This window comes from Melozone crissalis, unplaced genomic scaffold, assembly GCF_028551555.1.
Source record: "Melozone crissalis strain CALT ecotype California unplaced genomic scaffold, PUWL_Pcris_2 ptg000042l_1, whole genome shotgun sequence".
Taxonomy (NCBI): Eukaryota; Metazoa; Chordata; class Aves; order Passeriformes; family Passerellidae; genus Melozone; species Melozone crissalis.
Window position 1 is genome coordinate 53093967 of NW_026535820.1, and position 23483 is coordinate 53117449.

The following is a 23483-nucleotide window of genomic DNA, read 5'->3' on the forward strand; positions in this document are numbered from 1 at the left end:
TATAATAAATGCTCCTTTATGTCACTCACATTAAGCAGCACAGGAAATACAAATGCACACTGGATTTCTTTGCACTGAAGCCAAGCTGTTTAAAAATGCAGGAATACACTATATTCTCAAAATTAGTATTATATTATAGGCATGCACAACTTCACATATCTAAACAAAATCAAGAGGCAGGACCTAAAACACAGACTTGGTGAAGAATTCAACAGCGCCTCAACATTTGCAATCTAATGAATTTTCACCACTTAAAATGAGAGCACCAGTGTGATCCTCTCCAAAAAAATGTTTATAACCAGGTATTAAAGCAAGTTTAGTCTATGTGAAGGAAATTTGAAAAGTGATCAACCTAATTCAGAGAGGGAAAAAAACCAGCCTCAATAAATTACATTCTAAGGTTTTCCAGTTAACCACTTATTAATTTTTATCTCAGTTTAATTGAATACATCTTCTTAAATAGATATAGAGAATCTCTTAACAGAAGCAATCAATTTTGCCTATTTTGGTTGTTAAACATTACTGTCATAGAAGTGAAAGTGCCCGGTTTTACACATAATTTTAGATTCAGAGTACTGAATGAAAATGGAAATATGGCATTGAAAACACAGCAGTGCTAACAAATACAAAATATGCAGCTTTTGAAAAAAAAAGCAGCTCACAAGGCACTTATACTATTGTGGTCCATTAAATAAACTGTATACATAGTGCACCCTTAAAACATCATTGTTATGCATCAAGCTTTTTCAGTGTTAAACGAGATTTATTAGAAACAACCACTGTGTTCTGTATATTCTGAAGCAGTTATTGAGCAGCCTTGTTTCAGATAATGTAAATGAGACAAATTAGAAGTGGGTCATATAAGGAGAGTATTTGATGTAATTTCTCATGTGAAAGCTTTTCCGTGCAGTGATAAAATGCAGTGTGGAAGGCCATTCTGACACACACCTCTCCCCCCTGCTGACCCCTCTGCCCTGAAAAGCTACATTCCTGCTACTGGAAGAGCCCGGCATTTTAATTACAATTGATTCCATCATCAACCACTGGTTTGGCTCATCCTTTGCAGCTTTGAAATTAATGTGCATAACAGTAGCATTAAGCCACTTCCCTTTCCAGAGCAAAAACTGGCAGATTAGGTCTCTGTAAAAATTCTACATTGTTTCAATGGCTTAAAATGCTGAGTTATAACTGACGCACTTGATACTGGTTTGATTTTTTTTGTTGTTGTTCACAACAAACTTCAAAGGCCAGAAGAGCTACAGACCCGACCACATTTCCTAGCATTCCTCTGTGGGAACGGGTTCTTCATCTCCCTTTAGAAAGTATGCACATATTAAACCATACTTTTTAATTACTCCCACACTGAGAAAGCTTGGATCATACAAATGTATTTGTGATCTTCAGGTTTCCAGTTGTATGTTGGACAGAATAAGGAAAGCTGTCATTGACAGAAGGATCTGTAGATTGGCCAAAGGAAAAGTTAACATTCTAAATCAAAAGCAGTCCCAAAACGTTAGCAAAAGGTACCAGCTTGTTCAGGGGACCTCAATCTACTTCAGCCCAGTCTGTCATGGTACTTATTTCATCCATAAGCACCAAAGTGAGAAAACTTAAGTATTTGTCCAGAATTACCGCACATTGTCCATTCTCAAATTCTACTCTGCAGATCACTTACGCGCTCTCCAAATTCTTTCCAACTCAAATCACCAAAAAAAAAAGGTATCTAATCCTCATTCACACTTTTGCATAGTTTGGCATTTTCTGGATTTGTACTTTTGTTTTTTCTTTCATAGCTTTTGAGGGGACTCCTCTGTCACACATGCAAGTACTTCCAGCCTATATCCTTCAGGAACAAAACTGAGTCCCACTTAAGCAGCAAGCTGTCCAGGACTGCTTGACATTCTTCTTTCCACTCACAGTAAAGATTACTCAGTTTTATCTGCACTTTCAGATTTTTCCCTTTGCATCATGCAGCGACGAACTATGCTGTCAAAACTTCCTAGGTAAAATAGGCCAATGATGCGAAAAATGCCCATGCAAACAACCTGGAAACAGAGAGAAACAGCTTTCAATTCATTTTGGATCCCAGATTGCACCTTATTGAGTCATAAATTTTTTTTAAAAACCAATTTCTAGGCAGGCATGTTATATAATCTTCAGAAAACAAACTTATCAAGCTAACTATGTAACAGTTCAGGACTGAGTAGCAGTGTATACTCTGAGCTCAGTCACCAACTTGCTGCTTCAGCTTGAAAAAACTACTGCAGTATCCTAAACCCAATTGCCACAGCATTAACAGCCATTTGATGAAAAGATAATCCATTTCTGCATCATGTTCTACATTCTGAAATTATTTTGAACTATGAGAAATTATGACAACAGGTACTTCCCAAATCCTACCTGCTGAAGACCTTCAGTAATAGAAGTGACTGGTGACATCCCACTTGTCAATATTGACAGCATGTAACCATCTGATCCAACTGAGCTGTTGAAGTTCCCTTGCTGGATGGAAGGATTAAGAAAACAAAAAGTAATTTTCCCAGTTGTGGCCAATCATGATGTGTCTTATTTCAACAGCTACTCTTGATGGACACAGATAACTGATATCACTAACATCAAATATTTTATTGTAAAAAAATATTGCCACAATTAAGAAGCAAAATACTCCAAAATATTTTGGGCTATACAGCAACATTCCAAAAGGCATTCATTTCAAAATGGAAAAGGAAGCTAACTTCTCTTAAGAGAGAGTGTGCTAAATTACTGCAGATTTTTACAAGATATAAAGGCTGTAAATTTCTTCTTGAGGCATGCTTACTTCTATGGAAAATAAGATACCCTAACTCTATCAGATCACCAACCACTACTGTAATTGTATGACAACTACAGCTTGCCTTTTGTTAAAATTAGCTTGCTTAGCACATGAGATTTGCAAGGGGGTGTATTTCAAACGCTTGGTAGCAGGTTCTCTTTCACCTACATCAAGGATTTTTAACTGCAAGACGCAGCTTGCTAAGCAATTCAGAGCAGAGAAAAGGGGGAAGATACCAGGAAGAAACCCCAAACAACCAAACAACTTTAATTACTTTACAGTAAAATTGCAGTTCTACAGCTCTTACTCCCAGGCTCCTCTCATTTGTTTTCATTTGACTTTATGCCAGACAACTTTCTCAAACATTGTGGGACTAAGTCTGTGGAATGTGGAAGTGAAAGGAAAAGGTGGAGTTCCTGATTCAGGGTTAGGGATAAATCTATGCAAAGTAGTAGAGGTTATTAGATCTGATTATTTCCCAATGCACAACTGAGAGTAAACAAACACCTTCTTGTTTCTATTTCAGTCTCTCTGCTGATGGCCAGAGTGCATAAAGACCATGTCTGAACTAATTTACGACCCCAAGTGTAGGAAGTATGGTATAAATATATCAGATGCTTAAGATGAGAGAGGAGATTAATTTTCCTCAATCACCAGACAAGAACACTCTGTTGAGGTAGTACTTGCTTTAAAAACAAAATCAGACATAATTTTGTGTTCATGTGCTGTATCTGTGAAAACACTGTAAAAACCTCACAACTGAACACCTGCTGTAGATGTAAACCATGTTGAAGATCAAGAGTATTTGGAACTGCAAAGTAATTGCAGATTTTAGGATTCAATGGGTGTGCTTTATGATCATGAAATTTCATGTTTGCTTCTATTCTGAGGTGCTTTATTAAGCATGCAGGAATTCCCTAGCACAAAACATTGAAAAAAAAAAATCCTCAGAAAGGCAATACACTAAGAACAGCATTTAATGTATTTTAATCACTCAAATCACATACTTCAGATATTAAAAACCAAAAAAGGTCAACTGCCTTCCTTTATTGTAAAATTAGTTTTATATGAGCTCATCTTCAAGAAAAATAAGAGTACAACAAGCTTTTGAGGTTAGACAAATGGTATTTGATACATAAAAAGTCAATAGTTTAGTGCTTTCAAGTCAGTCATAATCCATCTTTGAGACATTGCATCATACTGATGCATCATTTTAATCTGTCTGTGTACAACTTCAGAAACCTTTTACTTCTGAGAGATTGTATAAAATCGTTTGTAGGCACAGTGGCAAAAGAAGGAATAAAGAAAACAGCTCTTGTTCAAACTACCCTAAGAGAACTGTTTTGTGTTAATTGCTTTTGCATTTAGCTTAGCCATTATCTTACAGTCTCAGTCCCAGTCTCCTCACCACAGAACATGCTCAAAAACACAATTTACTTACTATGGCATCTTTCACTATAACTCTGGCAACTTGTTCTGCTTGGCAAACAGATGAGGTTTCAGAAATCAGCTTCGTCTCTAAGGGCTTTAATAGAAAAACACCAGTTTAAGTTTGACTAACAACACACAGAAGAGAAAAACATGAAGGTCAAATTTTGAGTCTTCTGTCCCAGATGACATTGCTGCTAGCAAGTGTCACCTAAAACACCCATTTAAACACAGGTATAAGCATGTTCATAAATAACAGTCTAATTTTACAAAGGGAAATGACAACTTTTTTGAGTAGTACTTTTTTGTATATACTTTATTACTACCATGAAAATGAGGTTTTTTCCACAAGTATTTTATTTTCAGTAGAAGCTATCACAACACTTTAACTATTTTTCCTCAATACTTACACTTGTTCATTAACATTTTTTGCCAGAAATTAAGCATAAGGTGGGCCTGAAATGTTTTAAGATCCTATAAAACAGCTTGCTTTTTTTTTTCAGGCCTACTGTAATACTGGGATTAGTTTAATTCTGGGATTATTATTTTTTTTAAAAGCACTTCTAGGGAAAAGTTGAGCAACTACAGCTTTCTTATCATCAATTCAAAGTACTACAGTAATTAAATTTCATAGAAAAGGGCCTATTTCCCAATAGTTGTAGAATTATGAGTTTTGATTTCACTGACCAAGCTCACTGAATTTTATTTTTTTTACTATGTGTATTTTAAGCGTGGCCAGGGGCACATCAGTGCCTTTGCCAGCACAAATCACATACAAAAACTTTTTACATGCATTCCTACAGTGATATGGCTCATGTCATCAGATCTCCATTTCACAGCCCCTCATTTACTTTTGAGCTGATTGGCCAGTATCAAACGAATCTGAATGAGCTACAGGGATATCAAGAGTAATTCAAATACTCTAGATCTGGGGAAAAAATAGCAGCTGTTCAGGAGTGACAGCTAAAGTTAATGACATGTTGGGAACAAGGCAGGCAGAAATCAGCCATTAAATGCTTGATCTGGCTACTCAGCTGGCCAAGGCATGGCTGTCATTTGTGAGGCAGCTACCTCAAAAAAAAAAAAAAAGCTTACTGAATAAACACAGGAAAGCTATATCCTAGCTCCTGACATTTTCTTTCACTACATTAAATAATCACAGAGAAAAATAAGGAGATGCAAGATAGAGGCATATGATCTAATTAGTATTAAATACTAATATTATTTCAGTAGTATTAAATAAATGCAACAATAAATGAGTATCTGAAATGTCAGAGCAATGCAATATTGCAGAGATTTAAGGTACGCTATCATGCTAAGAGCAAGTCATCCAAAGAGGTCATGTAGGCTAAAACAAAGCATAATTCTCTTCTAAAAGAGAAAACAGACTTTTTTGACAAATAAGATAAATCTCTCTCAATCTCTTTCAAAGAGAAATCTTAGATGAACAGTACATTCTCCTGGTGCCTGCTGGTGCCCTGAAATAGGCTAAAAATCCTAGAGAATATGCAAGCTATACAAGTATCTGCAGATGTCTAATTCTGGCACTTTATGCGGATGTGTGGGAGTGCACATTTAATACAGAATATCTGTATCAAGAAATGATGAAGTAAGAATTGTGTTATACAATCCCTGCTGATTCCTATTCAAAGGGTGAAAGACAAAATGGAATTCAAACTCAATTTCCAACTGTACGTGATGCTGCATGTTGAAAAGATGATACCCTTAGATAGCAGATTTCTAGCTCACAGTATGCAAATAAAAAATAAAGAGATCTTTTTTCTGGTTACCTGATGCTGTAGTCTGAACAGGGGGCCTGAATGTGATTTTTGGAATTATACTTCACATGTATGGACATGGCAAATAACAAGAAGTGACTAAAGGTCAAAACTTTCACTTTTAAGGTAATCCAAATGAAAAAGGCCTCCTGCTGCTGACACATCCTTCTGAAAAGCAATACTGTCATTTCCACTATGAACACAGTGCCAGAGAGTTTCCTTTCTACTGCAATACTAGAGAACAGCCATTGCTGAACTGGGTCATTACATGCATTCATACAATTTGATCTGGTTGCAGGCTCCACTGAAGGAACTGAGGTTTGCTCCCATCTGTCACATCTATCACAACAGCCACACATTATCAAAGATGCAAAACAGCAATTTTATTTTTGGTTAATTAAGCTTTAATATCAAAACAAACAGTGATTTTAGCGTTTACCACCCCACAGCAATATTCTGATTGCATGCAGGAATACTCTGCAATGTTTCAGATCTTAAAGGCAAGTATTAAAGCCTCAGAACAAGAAACTACACAAAATTATCCTGCAACCTATATACCTCTGCATAGTTAAATACTGGTAAAATCGAAGTGTTTAAGAGTACTTCTTAAAATCTTATTATGATTTAAAAACACTGATTTCAAAAATTGAAGGACAATTTACCTTTGTTTTACTTTCTTCTGCAAAGCCAGGAGTATCAGTATCTGGAGGGTAGGCCACCGTTACGTAGACATTGTACGGTTTTACCTGTGTTTTACAAAAGCATTAAGTGTTACCTTAATACTGACAGCTTTTACATGTCCCTTATAATTTCATCAATTTCTCTTGTAATTAATAGGTTCCGCAAGCAACAACTCAGATTGCTTCTAGGGTTAAGTACTCAGCAATTTCAGGACTTGCAGCTTTGTCAACTGAGAAACAAAACAGCAAAGATTTTAAAAAGGTGATTGTGGTGCTTTTTCTAATAAAATTCCCTAAAAAACTTTGCAAATTATTTGATGAATCTTGGTGGTTTTCAAGACACCTAGGAAGAATATTAAAGTAGTTTAGATCTATAATTTTACCAATTTCAATTTCTAAAAGAAGACTAAACCACTGTCAAATACCAGTACCCAACATTTATAAACACAAGGCCAAAAAGGCTTTCACTGAGGAAAAAAAACCAACAAAAAAGTAAAATTCAAATTTGTTATCTTTAAGAGGTATACTCAAGTCTCAAGGCTTTCCAACCCACGGTATAAACTTGCAAGAGGTCAAAGTCTAAGGAGACAACAAATAATTGGAAAATGTGAGGGAAAATGGAAGGTCTTAGATCAAGGATTGTATTTATTTATGTATTTGTATGTATGTGTCACAGAATTACATTACTTAGTGCAATCCTATTCAAACTGCTACAATGCAAATCTGTACCACAATACAACTAAAATAAAAAATTAATGAAAATATCCAGAGGGCTACGATGAAGCAAAATGTTGTAAAACACCGAGCATTTTTATTTCTATTATGAAACATTCTATATTGAACGTACTTCCTGAAATACCACACCAGACGCCCATAAACACCCTATTTTTAGTCTTGAATAATTCAGTCTCCAGAAAAGTATCTGCCACCAGTCTGAAGAAAGACCCTGCATTCACACTGTTCTATCTGGCAGACCAGAAGTGATTAGAGGCAGTTTTACCCCACATTCTTATCCTGATCAAGGCATATGACAGGGACTATGTAAGGGTCTGGAACTAGACAAAGGCATTTCACATATAAACACATAATTACTCATATACACATTCTTGACAGGAAAATGACAAAAGTAATTTTCAAATCAGTTTTATCTCTCTTACTACAGTGTATTTACCCACCTTGTTCCATTGAAAAATGAAAATAGCGTCTGGTTTTGGTCTTAAACACAAGCTTAGATCACTGCAGGATAAAAAGCTCATATATATGAAAATATAGAAGGGTGAGTAACCGCAAACCCAATTTTTGTTTTAGTGGACAATCCTCAAATTCTAGCTTAGGAGTTTTACAGTTTCATATGGTTCACATATCACTTACCATGGACACAAACAAACTGGCTATCTCATGCATCCATGTGATATCTTCAATACCATTTTGCACTTAGAACCATGAAGAAGGCTTTTAATCAAGAGTCTTAAAAATCTAGTCCTTTTAATTAAAATAAAAGATGAAAAAAATGTCTGCACATGTGGTCATACTCAGTTTTAGGAACAGATTCAATCTATTCCCTCTTATGCAACTGAAATCAGGTTAGTTTCTACAACCCATGCAGAGCAGTAAGGTTGTACTGCTGCCAAATGAGGGCAAATAACACACAGATATTAGCAATGCTGCACAACACAAACCCCCCCAGTCCGTTTGAATGAAAATGCCCTGTGCTAAACAGGAGAGTTAAAACAAAATTGTTTATAACCAAAATTATTTAAAACCATTGCACACATACCTCCATTTGCAGGGCTTCAGCCAACCCTCGAAGAGCAAACTTGGTGGGAGAATAAGCTGTATATCCAAACAGGCCTAGCTGGCCAGCCTGAGACGACACAAAGACAATCCTTCCCATTCTGCGCTCCTTCATGGTAGTGATTACTGCTCGGCTTGGGTAAACACTGCCCAGGTAATTCACTGCCATTAATCTCTGTACAAACAACACCAATATTGGAGCCTCAGAGCCAGAATTCTTCAGCCAGCTGTTTGGTCTTATTTATGGAAAACACCCTACTTCAGTCTGCTTTAACAATCAAGTTCACCAGATCTGTTCTGGCAAAAGAAACAACTGTTTTCGATTCTACAGCTTCATAAACTGTTTTATAGCTAAAAATCGCACTCCAAGCCAAAAGAAATCCTGTAAGTCTTAACAGCATCCAGGATACTGATAATACTGTGGACCATATGGCCTTGAAGGAGAAAGAATAATATTTCAGGGAAAATCTAACCTGAACAGCCTCCAGGAAGCAATCCATTTATGCATGATGCATGAAAACATACTGAAAGTTTAAAGAGCTTTCTAAAACAGGAAACAGGAAAAATGCTATGTATCTACACGTTTCAGAAATTTTATTCTTTGCCAGGATAGAGGGAAGTCTTTAATTTCATTTTCTACAAGACATAAAACACAACTGATAGCCTATACAAGCAATAAAATGGATGATTCAAAATTATTATAAAATTATGCCCATTTAGTATTTTCAGATGATTCAGCATTGTCTGTAGATGAATGGAGGCCTGAGGGCTGTGGGCAAAAAGTAACCAAAATACAGGTGTTTTAGGGTGGCTTTTTTGTCTTTTCATCAGAGCAGCAGCTTCTCAAGCTGAAACAATATGTGCATCTCAGAACTGAACACTGATAACAGCTGATTTTTCTTAAACAGGTTAAAAATATTTTTGAAAAATCTTCACGAGAAAAAAGTGAAACTATATGAAATCATTAGGAGAGAAGTTAGAGACAACCTTTGCAAATCTGAAGAGATTCTAACAGCTAGCACAAGTCAAGTGTAGCACTGTTCAAGTCTGCAGACACAGGAATACAATCTAATTGTTAGAATGGTTAAATAAGAAATCATCTTATGATAAAATAAAGTATGCTAACTCACTTCAAAAGAATTCACTTCAATATCCTCAAATTTGCCTGTAACTGATGTTCCTGCACAGTTTACGAGCATGTCAACTGGCCCCAACTTCTCCTGAGCCTGGAAAAGAGGACAGAGGTTAAGATACTCTTTACGAGGAAAAAGCCTTCCTATATCACCATACAAATAAGAAACTATTTCCAACAGAAATACAACACACAGAGATAGGCTTCTCAAGACATGTAGGTGAATCAGTTATTTTCTCACCTGTTTTAGAACATTTTCTACTTGTTCATAGTCTTTAGATACATCAACAGAAATACAGAGTACAACCTAGAAAAGAAAAGCGAAAGCACATTTTCACAACACACTAAGTCTAGTAATTGTTGACTTAAAGCCTTTCAAAATGAAACAAGCCCAATGCCATATCTTTTCCACAAAAAAAGTCTTTTTGACAAGATATTCTGCACTTCTTACACACTGGAGAAAGCAGTTTCTGCTACCTCCAAGCTCCTCCCCCTCACACACAGGTTCTAGTATAATAAAGATTACATTAAGAACAAATAAGCACTTCATGATCTTCAAAGCAGTGACTCATGTGCAAAGTATAATTTCTAATTTACTGTACTAAGAAACACTACTGACAGAGTTATTTACATGAAGTTTAGTAAAAGCTATTTTAACTAAGACAATCAAAATTCCCCAGCAATATGTTTAACTTTCATCAGCTAAACATAACACAAACCATCTGCATGGCTTAGGCTCATCTTTATAGAAAAAATTGGTTTTTTCCACCACATAGCAAGGCATTGTTGCAGTGTTACCCTAAAATGGCAGCACCAGCACTGCAAAAAAAAAATCTTTTCCAAAATTTAGGAAGCAAGTGTTAAAAACCCTCTCATTTTAGTACTTGCAATGCACACTACCTCCATATTTCATGACTTTTTTTAAAGAAGAGTAGTAAACCTAGTTGCGTAATATTTAATTGGGACATCTCAAGGACAAAATGAAAATAAAAATTCTAGGAGAAACTGACTCATTGCACAGTGTCATAAATATCTAAAAAAGTGAAGGCATGTGTACATATTTACATCTTGTCTGAAAAATCAGACATTAAGGGGTTTAGTTTGAAAGATATAGAAAAATTAAAATAACCAGGGAAGAAAGAAGCAGAAGGGAGGGGTGGGCAGGCAGGATGAAGGAAAAGAAGTGATAGTGATATGGTTTTTTTGCAGCAAGTTAGGCCCTGTTTTCCTTCAAAGTTACTGACTACTTTCAGCAAGATGGTCTCAGAATCTAGGTTTTCAAACACCTTCAAATGAACTTCTGGCCAAAGAAAGCACTGCTTCTCTTGGGTTACCACTTCCAAACTGTGACTGCTGCAAACACCATGTACTGACAAATAAGCTCTACTCTCTCTGCTAAGCCATCAACAGAGCTCTGGGGCAATTCCTCATCTTGAACTGAAAAGTCATCTCCTATTGCAATAACAGGAGGGACTCCTGTATTCTTGTTCCAGCTTCTATCCTGTTACTTTGCTCAAATTAATTTAAAGGTCAGAGATAAAATAAAACAAAGTCATTAGTAGTTTCTAAAAAGTATGCTCATGACCAATTATCATGGAGCATGTGGGCAAACACACACACACACACACAAAAAGGCTCACCACAGTGTAACTAACTGCTTTGGCAGCCAGTCATTCGTCAGTCCTGCCCCTGGTCAGACTGTGACACCTCTTAGATGCATAAACAGCATCTGCCTGCCATTCCTGTACAGCAGGTTGGCTATTCCTGCCTCCCAGCACTGTGTGTAGTTGGACAGCAGAGTAAACTTGTGGCACAAGTTATTGGCAGGAATCCCCTTAAGGCATTTATTGCATTTTGGAAACATTTATCCTTTTCATAAGTTTAAGAACAAAATAGCAGCTGAATGCAAGCAACACTGAATTATCACTTGGACGTCTTTGCCAAGATCAGTGAGGGGATGAAGTAAATCACAGTTCTCTACAGAAATTGGAGCAATTTGTTAATTTCACAGATTGCATAGATTAGTTACACTGTGAACAACACACTCGGGAACTACCACAGCTTTTACTGACTACTATCATGTTGCACAATTCACCTCTTGGCTTCTATTATTATACATTCTTTCTGCTGCCATATACTAATTACCTTTACTCCAAAATATGGACCATAGATCCACGTCTAGGACACCAGAAGCAGTCTTATGCCCAGCCCTGCTCATCACATTTTGTTCTAAATATTGCATGATGTTGGATCATTAATAATGCCTTTCCCAATAGAAGATCAACTCAATCCCCAGTAAAGTAACTGAGAATATTCTAGATTAGAAAAAGGATTTTAAAAAATAGTGGAAAAAAACTCTAAGGGTAAGGATTTTGTTGCAGTACACACCTACATCCAGAGAGGCTGCACCATCAGCACTCTAAATCACAGGCAAACATGAAACATTAAAGGAACATACTGGCCAGACTCTGGTTGTCAATGCAGCTTGGTTTCAAGTATGTATCCAAGAGCTGAACAGTGACAGTACATGCTCAAAAAACAGTAATCTTTTCTGAGGATCTCTGCCTCTTGATATGGGACCACTCAGTGTCTTCAAGGACACAGACAATGAGATCTGCAGGAAGCTTGCAGGTGACCAAGCTTGGTGGTGCAACTGACACACACAAAGGACAGGATGCCATCCACAGGAACCTGGACAAGCTTGAGAAGTGGGCTCTTGGGAATTTCATGAAGTTCAACAAGACCAGGTACAGGTATTGCACCTGGACTGGGGCAATCCTCCCCCTCCATTGATGCAGGCTGGGAGAGGAACTGATTGAGAGCAGCCCTGGGGAGAGGAACTTGGGGGTGCTGGTGGATGAGGGGCTGGACATGACCCAGCCATGGGCACTCACAGCCCAGAAAGCCAAACCTGTCCTGGGCTGCATCCAAAGCAGTGTGGGCAGCAGGGCAAGGAGGGGATTCTGCCCCTCTGCTCTGGTGACACCCCACCTGCAACCCTGCATCCAGCTCTGAGGCCCCAGGAAGCACATGGACCTGTTGGAGGCCACAGAAATGACCAGAGGGCTGGAGCACCCCTCTTATGAAGACAGGCTGAGAGAGGGGGTGTGCAGCATGGAAAAGGCTTCAGGCAAACCTTTCAGCTGCCTTTCAGCATCTAAAGGGGGCCTACAAGAAAGCAGAAGAGGGGCATGTAATGATAGGACAAGGGGAAATGGCTGTAAACTGAAAGACAGTAGGTTTAGATTAGATACTAGGTAGGAATTCTTTACTGGGAGGCACTGGTACAGGTTGCCTAGAGAAGCTGTGGATTCCTCATCCCTGGAAGTGTTCCAGACCAGGTTGGATAGGGCTCTGAGCAATTTGGTCTGATGGAAAGTGTCCCTGCCAAGAGCAGGAGAATTGGAACTAGACAATCTTTAGGGTGCCTTCCAGCTCAAACCATTCCACGATTCTGTGATCTACTAAAGGTTACAGTCAATGTATGTTACTTACACCAGGCATCACCTTTCTCTACAGCCTTTCAGTAATCCTTTTGTACAGCTCCTCTGTTCATCTACTGTCACTTTACAGCTTTTGATCTGTTGTTCCAGTGCCAGCTCTGCCCCAGACTCCCTGCTTTCTCCAGTTCTGTTCTTTCCATTCAGATCAATCAGGCTTCCCTGAGACCACGTCCAGAACCCAGCAGCTACAGAGGAGCCAGCCTGCCCACCACCTCTGCTGCCAAATGCTTAACCTGGCTGCAAGCCTGAAACTGCTTCTGCAAAAAAAGTCCTAGTCACTCCACACTGGAGCTTGCTCAGCCTTGAAGGTGCTTTTGGAGATTTTCACTGAAACTCCTAGGTACATGCACCAAATAATAGTCTTTTTAGAAGTCAGCATCTATCAAGCTAGGACAGATTTTAACAAGAACATCCTGACAAAGTGTTTGACAAGGGATTAACTGTAATGCTAAGCTTGGGAAACTGCTAGAGCAGCTAAAAGAAAATGGTTATCAGGATTTTTTTTAATGGACAGAATGCAGCTTCTCCTCACCTCAAATAGCTTAGATTTTCAAACAAAGTTGATCTGAGTAAGGCAGCATGCACAGAAAAAAAACCAAACCAGCTTGAGCCATTTGATAAAAATATAAGGAAGCGTCTATCTTATCTTATAAATGGAGGCATTAAAAATTTTGTATAATTTTCAGCTACTATACTAACATTTGTGCCAGCAAATATGCAGCTTTTTTCATTGCTTCTTTTCAACAGAATATCTAGTTTATCAATTCAATTCTTTAAAGTAAGTTCTCAAGTATAAGTAAATTATCAAATCAGCTGGGACTGAGGGCCCATAAAAATTATGGACAACTGAATTGCATTTATTTGTGATCATGAAAGGAACTTAGTTACTAATTTACTTTTACGATAACAAAGTTCTGGAACACAAGAAATCAAAGATGTTAACAGTTTCAGTACTATTTCCCCTCTCCCCTTCATTATTAGTAGTAAGAAAAAATTATTTTACTATTTCACCTCAAGTTTGCATGTTTTGAACACAGCAAGCTTAGCAATTCCAAGTTAGTACTTCTGCAAGCTCTAAACTATTGCCCTCATGCACAAGTGCATTATCTATGCAGCAAAGCAGCTTCTATGTTTAGAAGTCTCTGAACTTCACAAATTTACCTTGTGTAACTGGTACAGGAATCAGTCAGGAAAAGGAACAAAAGGATGACCTAGTGAAATAAACCTGGGAACAAGCAACTAAACTTCTTTTCCAAGACACATGCTGTATTTATGAATTGTAAAAAACATGGTATTTGAGGAAAAAAAAATATTTGTTCTTCCAGTTCAGTTGAAAGAATAAAATGCTTATGAAGTGACAGTAAATTGCAGCTCTCCAAAAACGCATCCTACACCTACAGATGAAGACATCTTTTTCTAAGAAAAGCAGGCTAATGCACTAACTAGGCAACATCAAATATAGCAAGAGTTCAAAACATCTCATGTAAACAGAGTGGTATTCCTGAATCCAAATACTGAGTCCTCACTCAGTTTTGTCAAACAGCTTTGCTTTAAATACAGGACCAGTGAACTGTGTTGTAGTCACTGTCTTAAACAAAACACACAACAGCCCCTCTTGGCAGTGACCTTACCTGCTTGTCATTAACAGAGTACTTTTCTATTTCCTTCTTGGTCTGCAACAGCTTGTTCTGAAATGGACACAGAGACAACTGAAACATAGTTCTGAGAGCAGCCCTCAGTACTGCAATATGGCTTAAGCCCTAAAGCCCCCCAAAGTTATCCTCAAATAGTTGAGAACATTTTACTGTCATTTTGAAGACTTACAAAGACATGAAAACATGACATTTATCAAGAACTCACTTCTCTGTTTTTCACTTTGTGTTCTAAAGCCACCAATGACTTCCATAGATTTAATGCTTTTGTTTCATGCTACAGAGAGCACCTGAAACTGTAGGTATTGATTCTTCTCCTTTATTTTGGCTCTATTTTAATTTTATGTGATATTACATAAACCTTCCTGCAGAATAATCACTGGCATGAAATAATCAAATCCCAAAAATCCGGTAAATTCAAAGTGTAATAATCCTTTCAAGAAAAATTCTCTTAACTCTGGCTACATTCAAGGTTATGTAAAGTAAGTTCTCAAGTGTAAGGAAATTATCAAATCAGCTGGGATTGAGGGCCCCCCAAAAATTAAATGTGTTGATTTCCAGAATAATTAGGATTTTGCAACAAATAAAACAACAGCCTGTTATGAAAACAGAGTATTTCCAATTAAATTCTGAATACCTCTTAGTTAAAAAACAAGAACAAAAAAAACAACAAAGTAATGCTTTTCCTTTCAAAGCTTATGAAGAGTTTTTCACTAGTAAAAAATATGACAATATGCTGATTAGACATCAGTACATTCTGTGAATTTTAGAGAAGATTAAACTCCCACATGTCACTTTCTGTAGGGAAATTCCACAGTTTTAACCAGTATAGGGGTTTTCCTGATTTTGTGCTCTGGCACAAATCTAGACAATGATATAACAAATACCAATAACAAAAGCAACAGCACTGGTGAAGTTTTAAATCAAGCTAATCACAAATTCCATGTTGGGCTATGCTTCTTAAAAAGGCAGCCACCTCTGCTATTCAAATGAATTAATTTGGAATGCTTAGGGTCCCCTTAAAATATACACTGAAGTAGTATGAATAATCATCTATTCCAAAATTATTCCCCATCTATACAGATTTTGTGAACAGTTTAGCCAGTAAAATTACACATACACTTACCTCATCCCTTGCAATCAGTGTTATGAAAGCACCTTGCTTATAGCATTCAATAGCAATGCATTTTCCAATTCCACTGGAGCCTCCAGTTACCTGAAAGTTGTTTGAAAATACCAGTGTTAGTCCACTATTCTCATCCCTTCTCACATATGTATGAGTCAAATCACATGAAAATTCCAAAAACATACTGAGGTTAAAATATCACCCAATGAGACAGAAATACAGGAGACGCACTGAAGTTAGCTTACTTATGGAGTATGAATGAAACATAAGATCTGAACAGATCAATGAGCCTTTGTTTCTACCTTAAAACCAGTTTTACCTCAGTTTTTGGTCATTTCTGTTGTCAGGCACACTTAGACCACTGCCATGTGGGCGCTCTCACATGTTCCATAGGCTACTTCTAAAAGCATCTTGTTAAAAGTCTGAAATCGCTATGAATGCCATGACATTGCGATTACATACTGTCCCCTCAGACCTGGCCACAGTAGAAATTACTTGTAAAATCAGCGATTGCAGATTGTTTTCTGAAGATGTCATCATGCAAACATAAACAAAAAACACTTTCTTTCCTATTAAGGGAAAAATCCCATTAATTCAACAATTTGCCCCTTGTAGTGTATTTTTCAGTCCCCCAGTCAGAAACTTGAACTGTCCCCATTCCATCCTGCTATTTCAGTTTACTGGGGATGCCAACACCTAAACTTTGATAACTTTTTCTTCTTCCTCCAAGTTGTACCATCTGGATAGTCTTATATGCAAACAGGAAGTTAATATTTCATTAATATTAGACAAACACAGGTTGATGGCTACAGTCCTGCATCATATGCTGCAGGAGTGTACCCTGACAAATCATACCAACACACAGCTGAAAGTCACCTTACCACCTTCTCTCACTACCCTCAATAAACCTATTTATGAACTGCCTGTGAAACAAGATGTAGATGACAATCCTGACCTCTCTTTTTGACTAAAATAAAAATGTCTGCCTGATCTTTAGGCGACTTGGATCAGTCTCAGTCTGCAAATGCTGTTGGTTCTAGGACACTGGTATCTTCCTTATGTACCCAAGTTATTAGAATTTTCCTTAAACAGCATATTAAAACTCATACTGAGAAAATATTGTACCAAAATACCTAGAAGCAGTTATTTTAAAGAAAAACACATTGATTAAATGAGTTTGGAAGAAGATGAAATTCAGATTTCTTTGGAAATCATCATCTTTTGCTCTTCATCAAAACCTTTCCAAAGACTCCAGTGAAAGGCTACCTCCTCCATTTTAAGAAAATGGAGGCATTGAGCTAATTAGTGTACCAGCAAAGATCCCAATCTCTAACTACACATCCTATCAAAAGCCTTGTGTTGTCTTCTCATTAGGTAATGTCTCAGTTTTGTTTTCAGAAACGCATTATCCTCAAAATTCTTTCCACTCCCAGAGGCAGTAAAGTCAGAAGAGTCAGAAGTACATTCCCATGAGTCACTAAACTCTTCTTTCATTTGAGTATTTTACCACTAGCCTTCAAAAACAGCTTAGTGCAAATAAAATAATCCCAGCAAAGATTTTCGACACAATCCACAGTTTCTGACTGGCTCATCTTGAGCCGAAAATGGGCCAAGAATGGGCGTAGCACTCACAAAGACTAATTTCAGCACTTTAGGCTTCCTCTGTTACTAGAGAGAACTGCTTCAGATTAACTTCTGACTGACTCTGCAAGATCAGCTTCTCAGTACCCAAACCTTTGAGGGTAACTCCAAGAAATACAAAACCCTGTCTGCAGTATTACGAAACAACAACGACAGCTTTCAGAGTAAATAAATCCACAAGAGTGAGAGTGTCAATTATTGATTTGTCACTTCAGCAGAACCACAGAATTAATTTAATGATTCATTAGGGACAGAAGAAACAAATACACTGAAATTCTTAAAATAGATTGCAATATTTCAATACATTGCTGAAAAGGTTAAAATAGTTTGATACATTCAGGCAGACCTCAGATCCACAGTACGTGAGATGCTTCCACAGATCAGCAGCAGGTACACCAGCACTAATCAATGGGCATGGAAGACTGCTCCAATTCCAATTTTTGGTGAGACAGCTGACTACTACCAGCACAAACTGGTGACTATCAGGAATGGGTCAACTACATCAGTGCTTGAGGAATTCTCTGCAGGTGAAGGTATTGGCATCAAGCCTCCAGCTTGTCAAACAGCGCTAACATTCACTTCAGAAAGATAATGTCATAAGTCATGCAAGGAACAGAAAAAGGAAGTTTTTATTTACAGTCACACCCAAGAACAGAGCTCATATCAGATTGGTTGATGATAAAGTGCAATATCAATTAGCTGGGAGCTTTAGCATTTAGGTGGGAGGTTGCAACAAGCACGTGGGAGGTTGTTACTAATACATCTTTAAAGGAGCATTCACCATGAGTGCTACTGTAATAGCAAAAAATAAAATCTCCAACACCAGTGAAAAGTTTGCTTTGTGCTATAATGAAGCTAACCTAAGCAAATCCATGAGGTCTGTTAGGTATGTAAGTTCCTAACATGCTCAGAAGTAACAAAAGAGCACACAGCTACTCTGCTAAAGACAACATTATTACAATTACTTACCCTTGTGGCTAATGGTTCTACACTGTTACTGCATTTTGTTAATTGCAGACATTTGAATTGCCACCGATCCCATTTTCAAATTTTACTGTAACCCAGCCTCAGAAAAGTGACCAAAAATAAAAATGTGGCCACTGCAACTCAATCACAGATTAGTATTTTGACAAGAAGGCACAATTAAACCTTAGCATTAATTCAGATATTCAGTATGCAACACTTGAGCAGTGTTACTGAGCTGTTTCCATGCTTAAAAATAAGAGGTACCAAAATACGTATGCCAAAAAGTACTTGGCTACAACTTGTTGAGCTATGATCCCTGATAACAGAGTTCAATTTTTAAGTGTCACAGGATTTATTTCCCCCTTATAAGTGGAAACAGTGGTGTGAGGTACAGAGAATTGATTTATTAGATCTTCAAATTTGAGATATTGGAAATTCATTTCATTTGATGAGACAGTCCAAATCCAAATTAACTGAACTGTCATCAGGAATGATCAAGACTTGATATGGCATCTCCAATAGAACATAGTAACTTTCACTGAGAACTGGATGCAAGCTGGCTTCATGCTTTGGGACAGTGCTCTGATAGAAGGTGCTACTGAAATGGAACGTGCCTTTGAGCGGCTCTAAGTGGTTAGCATGTCTGACTAGGCTCGAAATGACCTCTTGCCGAAGCACTGGGATGCGTCCAAACCACAGATCTTATCGCTCCCAGCACAGGAACGACGACGGTGCTGAGACACCAAGATGGGCCCTCCTGACAGCTGACCACAGTCACCAGGCTGGGTTCTGCACAGAAGTGGGGAAATTACTGGACTAGAGACGACCCACCTGCAGGAGAGTTTGGCACCATCATCCTGAACTGCACCTACATTAAAAGGGCCCTTGTCAAACTGAATGGAAGACAGTCCCAAGCAGGTCACATCTTTCCATTTCCTGCCATCGCTATTCCGAACTTGGATAACTGCATTCATAACACTGAATGCAAACTCAGGGGTTTGGGCTCTTCTCAGAAATTCAACTTGATTTTAGAAAGATTAAGGCTGAAACAAGGGGAGAAGAACACCGTTCATATTTCAGCATGGAGTTTTTAAACATCACTCAAGAACTTTTGTAGAGAAACTGAAGAGAGAACATGTGTAGAGAGCAGGTGTAACACCCCTGACAAAGGACAATTAAATGTGGTCTGAGTGAGCTCGATGCAAATGCAGCAGTGGTGACTGCCTTAGCCTATTTTCATACTCCCGTCTACTGTTACAGCCAGCTACCAAAATACTAGCTTATTCTCACAGAATCCATGACATGTACTAGTTTGTAGCCTGAGGCCAAAGGAGACAAAGCCAATGGCAAGATAAGAAATGTATTAAACTGCCTTCTGAATCCCAAAGCACAAAGAAGTTCAGCACATGAAGCCGCATCGCTACAGCACAAAAATAACTTTTACACCCTTTCTTTGAGAATGCTTCTCTAGTCACGCAAGAAGTTAAAAAGTATTAAGCATCTAAGAAGCATTTTATTTAAAATAAGTTAAACCTTATGCCTGAGCCAATTTAAGAGCAGAGAAAGCCCTTATCATTTAATGGTGCTAGCCGGGGTAAAGAAAATACATAGCAAATAAGGATGGGGGTGGCGGGGGGAATGGGGTGAGGAACCCACAAGATTAGACGATGAGTAATCTGGAGTTCTCTAGACTCTCACTCTGAATAGCACTCCTTTTCTAAGAAAAAAGGGCTCTTATAATTCTATGATTTTTCCAGAAACCACATCTTGTCTAACACAGCAAGGGCTTCTGTCACGCAAACGCGCAAATGACTGTGGGAAAGGACAAAGGAAAAAGCCTCAAGTTTTCTGCTTCAAATTCCTATCCCAAATGGCAGCCAGAGTAAGTTATTCAGCCATAACTCAGACATCTCCTAACCATAACTGCTAGGAGTAAAAAGAAATCATTTTTCTGAAGGATTAAAAGTGAAAAGAATGCTGACTTAAGTTGAAAATTCAATAACTGGTATATAATAGCCTCTGAAATTGCCTAATGACCTTCCTTCCGAAATGCAACAGATTTCACTGCACTTTGAACAGATCCGTAGAAAGAAATGTTTCTAGGGAAGACTGTCTTTTTCTGCTTCAGTAAAGCAATTTATCCAGGCATATTTTGAAAAATTATAGTGTGCAATGACAATCACTCACCCTGTTGAAAGGGCTCAGCCAGCTATATACACAATTTGCAGGTCATTCTTTTATTTATGTCAACAGTGCATTTAACTGAGGCCTGATACTTAAACAGATTTTGATCTTTTTCAGTGAGAAGACTTCAAAGAAACCCTTACATAATGTTATGGTCCTTAAATATTTTCATGAAGTCTCTCAGTCATTTCAGTAGCAGAGACTGCTCACTCCCACCATGCGATTAAAGAATTCACTTTACACACACAACATGGGAAGTCTTCTTGAATAGTATTTCTGATTTACATTACCATCATCCCATACTTTTCCTTACACGTGACATTAGTGAATCTGAAATCCACAAGTACAAGTGTGCAGTATTATTAACAGCATCTACACATCTAAGAACTAGTGACCTTCAATCCAACTGTTCCATATTTCATTCGTTTGCATAAGCACTTTAGGAGCATAACTGAAGTCAAAATAAAGCAAGCAGTTCTACAAGCGGTGACGTCAATAAAACTGTTTGCCTGCAGATTTGTATTTGTATCATCAAGTTGGATATATCTTACAGCCCTTCTGTAAGATTTTTCATCATCAATACATTCATATAGTCAGTTTTCCAGTTGAACTCCTAATTTTACAGGACTTGCAGGAATACTGTTTTTCAGACTTCTACTAGTACTAAATTGAGCAAAAACTGCTAATTAGCGGCAATGGTTACAGGAAGGCTTCTCCAACAAGAACAGTCTCATCATTTTTAATGTGAATTTGTTTTAATGAATCCTTCTGATTGGAAGAGCGAGCACAGTTACTTTTAAAGAGTTTAATCACTACACAGAACCAACAAAACTCCATGTAATCATTGCATATATAAATAAACAAAACCAACCAAGCAAAATCCATTTCACTTTTTGTTTGCTATTCTATTTCTTCACAGAAGTCACAAAAGTGTGTAAGTCTCCTTCACCTTTGCCTTAATAATCATTACTCCTACAGGAAAAGAGCCATAACCCAAGAACCTTAATGCAACCTTGAACACACCTCACAGAATATGATGCTGTAAAGCCAGTTACAGCACCCAAGTTAACACCTACTGCATAAAGCAACTGCAGAGCACTGTTGCAACTCGGAAACATCTTAATCATTCTGGGGACACCTCCATCCTCCAAAGAGGAACTCCAAAAGATAATAATGAAAAAAACCAAAACAAAACTACTCACTTACAGTAAATTTAAACAAACAGTAAGCTGCAGCTTCTCTACACAAAACATACCCTGGAGATTTGGAGATAAACTAAGAAAGGTGATTCAAGGACCCTGAATCTTTTGAATCGCTTAACTCATTTGCTGTCATGTGCCCAAATTCACTATTTTGCAATGCCTCCAAAAGCAAACGGGTGGTATTCCCCTTTCTTCCGTCCCCCTCTTCCCAAGCCACATATTCATATAACTTCCAGCGATGTACTACTTATGGACTCTTTCAACAGTATGCTCTTCCAAAGACTTCTTCCTACCATCTTGTCAAAATATTGCCCACAGACATCCATATCAATGTGCTTAAAGATGAAAGGGCGCCCAAGTGCCATCTGACCACTTCCTTTGTATTGGTTTTTCCATTTCCTCATACCTGACTTGGTTTTTTAGACCAAGGAGATAACAGATTTGGACTTTGGTTTATGTGTGTGTACACACACCACGTCATTACCCTGGGAGATGCTAAAAGAAAAGAAAACTCGAGGTAACCGGTGTCTTTGGAGAATACAAAAGGAATGTCTCAAAAAGCCAGCGCTGAGATTGGAAGATGGTGACTCAGACCATCGCCTTAAGCCAACCGGGACACGCAGCGGTTGTCAGAGCCATCGGGACAGGTCATTTCCTTATCACCCGGGACTTGTGGCTCCCGGTGTTTTGGTAGCTCGGGGTGCCACCGCCAGCTTTCCACGCTTCCTCTCGGAGCCGCGGGCACCCAAGGCTGGCGCTGCCCGGCCGCCAGCCCCACTCCGGGCGTCCCCAAACCTCCCTTCCCCGCCGAGCGCCTTCCCCGCACCTGCCACGGGATTCCCGTGCCCAGAGCCCCGGCTGCCAGCGGGGCATTGTCCCCATCCTGCACCCCCACCTCGGAGACAGCGGCCTCCTTCCCTCGTTCCTTCCCTTTCCCGGCGCAGGGCGGGCGGCTCGGGAGCCATCCCGCCGCCTCCCCCGGCGCCCAGGCCGAGCGGCAGCGCCCGCCCGCAGCCTCCTGCCGCGGCGGAGCGGGACGGCGACCGCGGACCCCCGCCCGTGCCCTTCCCGAGGGGCGCCGCACTCACCACGACATGCGCGCCGGGCAGCTTCAGCGACTTGGGGCTGATAAGCGGCGACACCATGTAGAGGAGGAGGACGAAGGCCACGATGAAGGCGGCGGCCAGGAGCAGCATGGCTTGGGCTGCGCCGGCGGAGGAGGGGCAGCGGGCGGGCGGGCGGGGGGCCGAGCCCCTCGGGCGGGCGCTGCGGCGCGGGGGTCGCGGGGCCGCCCGTCCGCTGCCCGTGCCGCGGCGGGACCGGCAGGGACGGCGCTGCCGCGGCGGGAGCGGGAGCGAGCGCGGCGCGGAGGAGGCGGCCGCGGGAGGAGGGGCCGGGCCCGGCCGCTCCGCCGCTCTATTGGCTGCCGGGGCGGGGCGCGGGCCCGCGCCGCCATTGGCCGGCGGGCGGGGGGCGGGCGCGCGCGGGTTGGCGGCGCGGCGGGGCCGGGCCCGAGGATTGGGGCCCGCGGCGCTGCCGGGGTCAGGGACGGAGGCAAAGGGCGGCGGGAAGCGGGAGCCGCTCC

General features: G+C 39.5%; 1 protein-coding gene across 1 annotated transcript; it reads right to left on the reverse strand.

The window, feature by feature from the left end:
* Nucleotides 1-23124, reverse strand: KDSR (3-ketodihydrosphingosine reductase). Its single transcript, XM_054285079.1, has 10 exons — nt 22987-23124; nt 15906-15995; nt 14759-14815; nt 9866-9931; nt 9623-9718; nt 8476-8667; nt 6681-6764; nt 4254-4337; nt 2401-2502; nt 1-2045 (listed from the first exon to the last, which is right to left on the reverse strand). Exons 1-10 carry the CDS (start codon nt 23092-23094, stop codon nt 1926-1928), a joined length of 999 nt encoding a protein of 332 aa, XP_054141054.1. The 5' UTR covers nt 23095-23124; the 3' UTR covers nt 1-1925.
* Between the last annotated feature and the right edge of the window lie 359 nt (nt 23125-23483).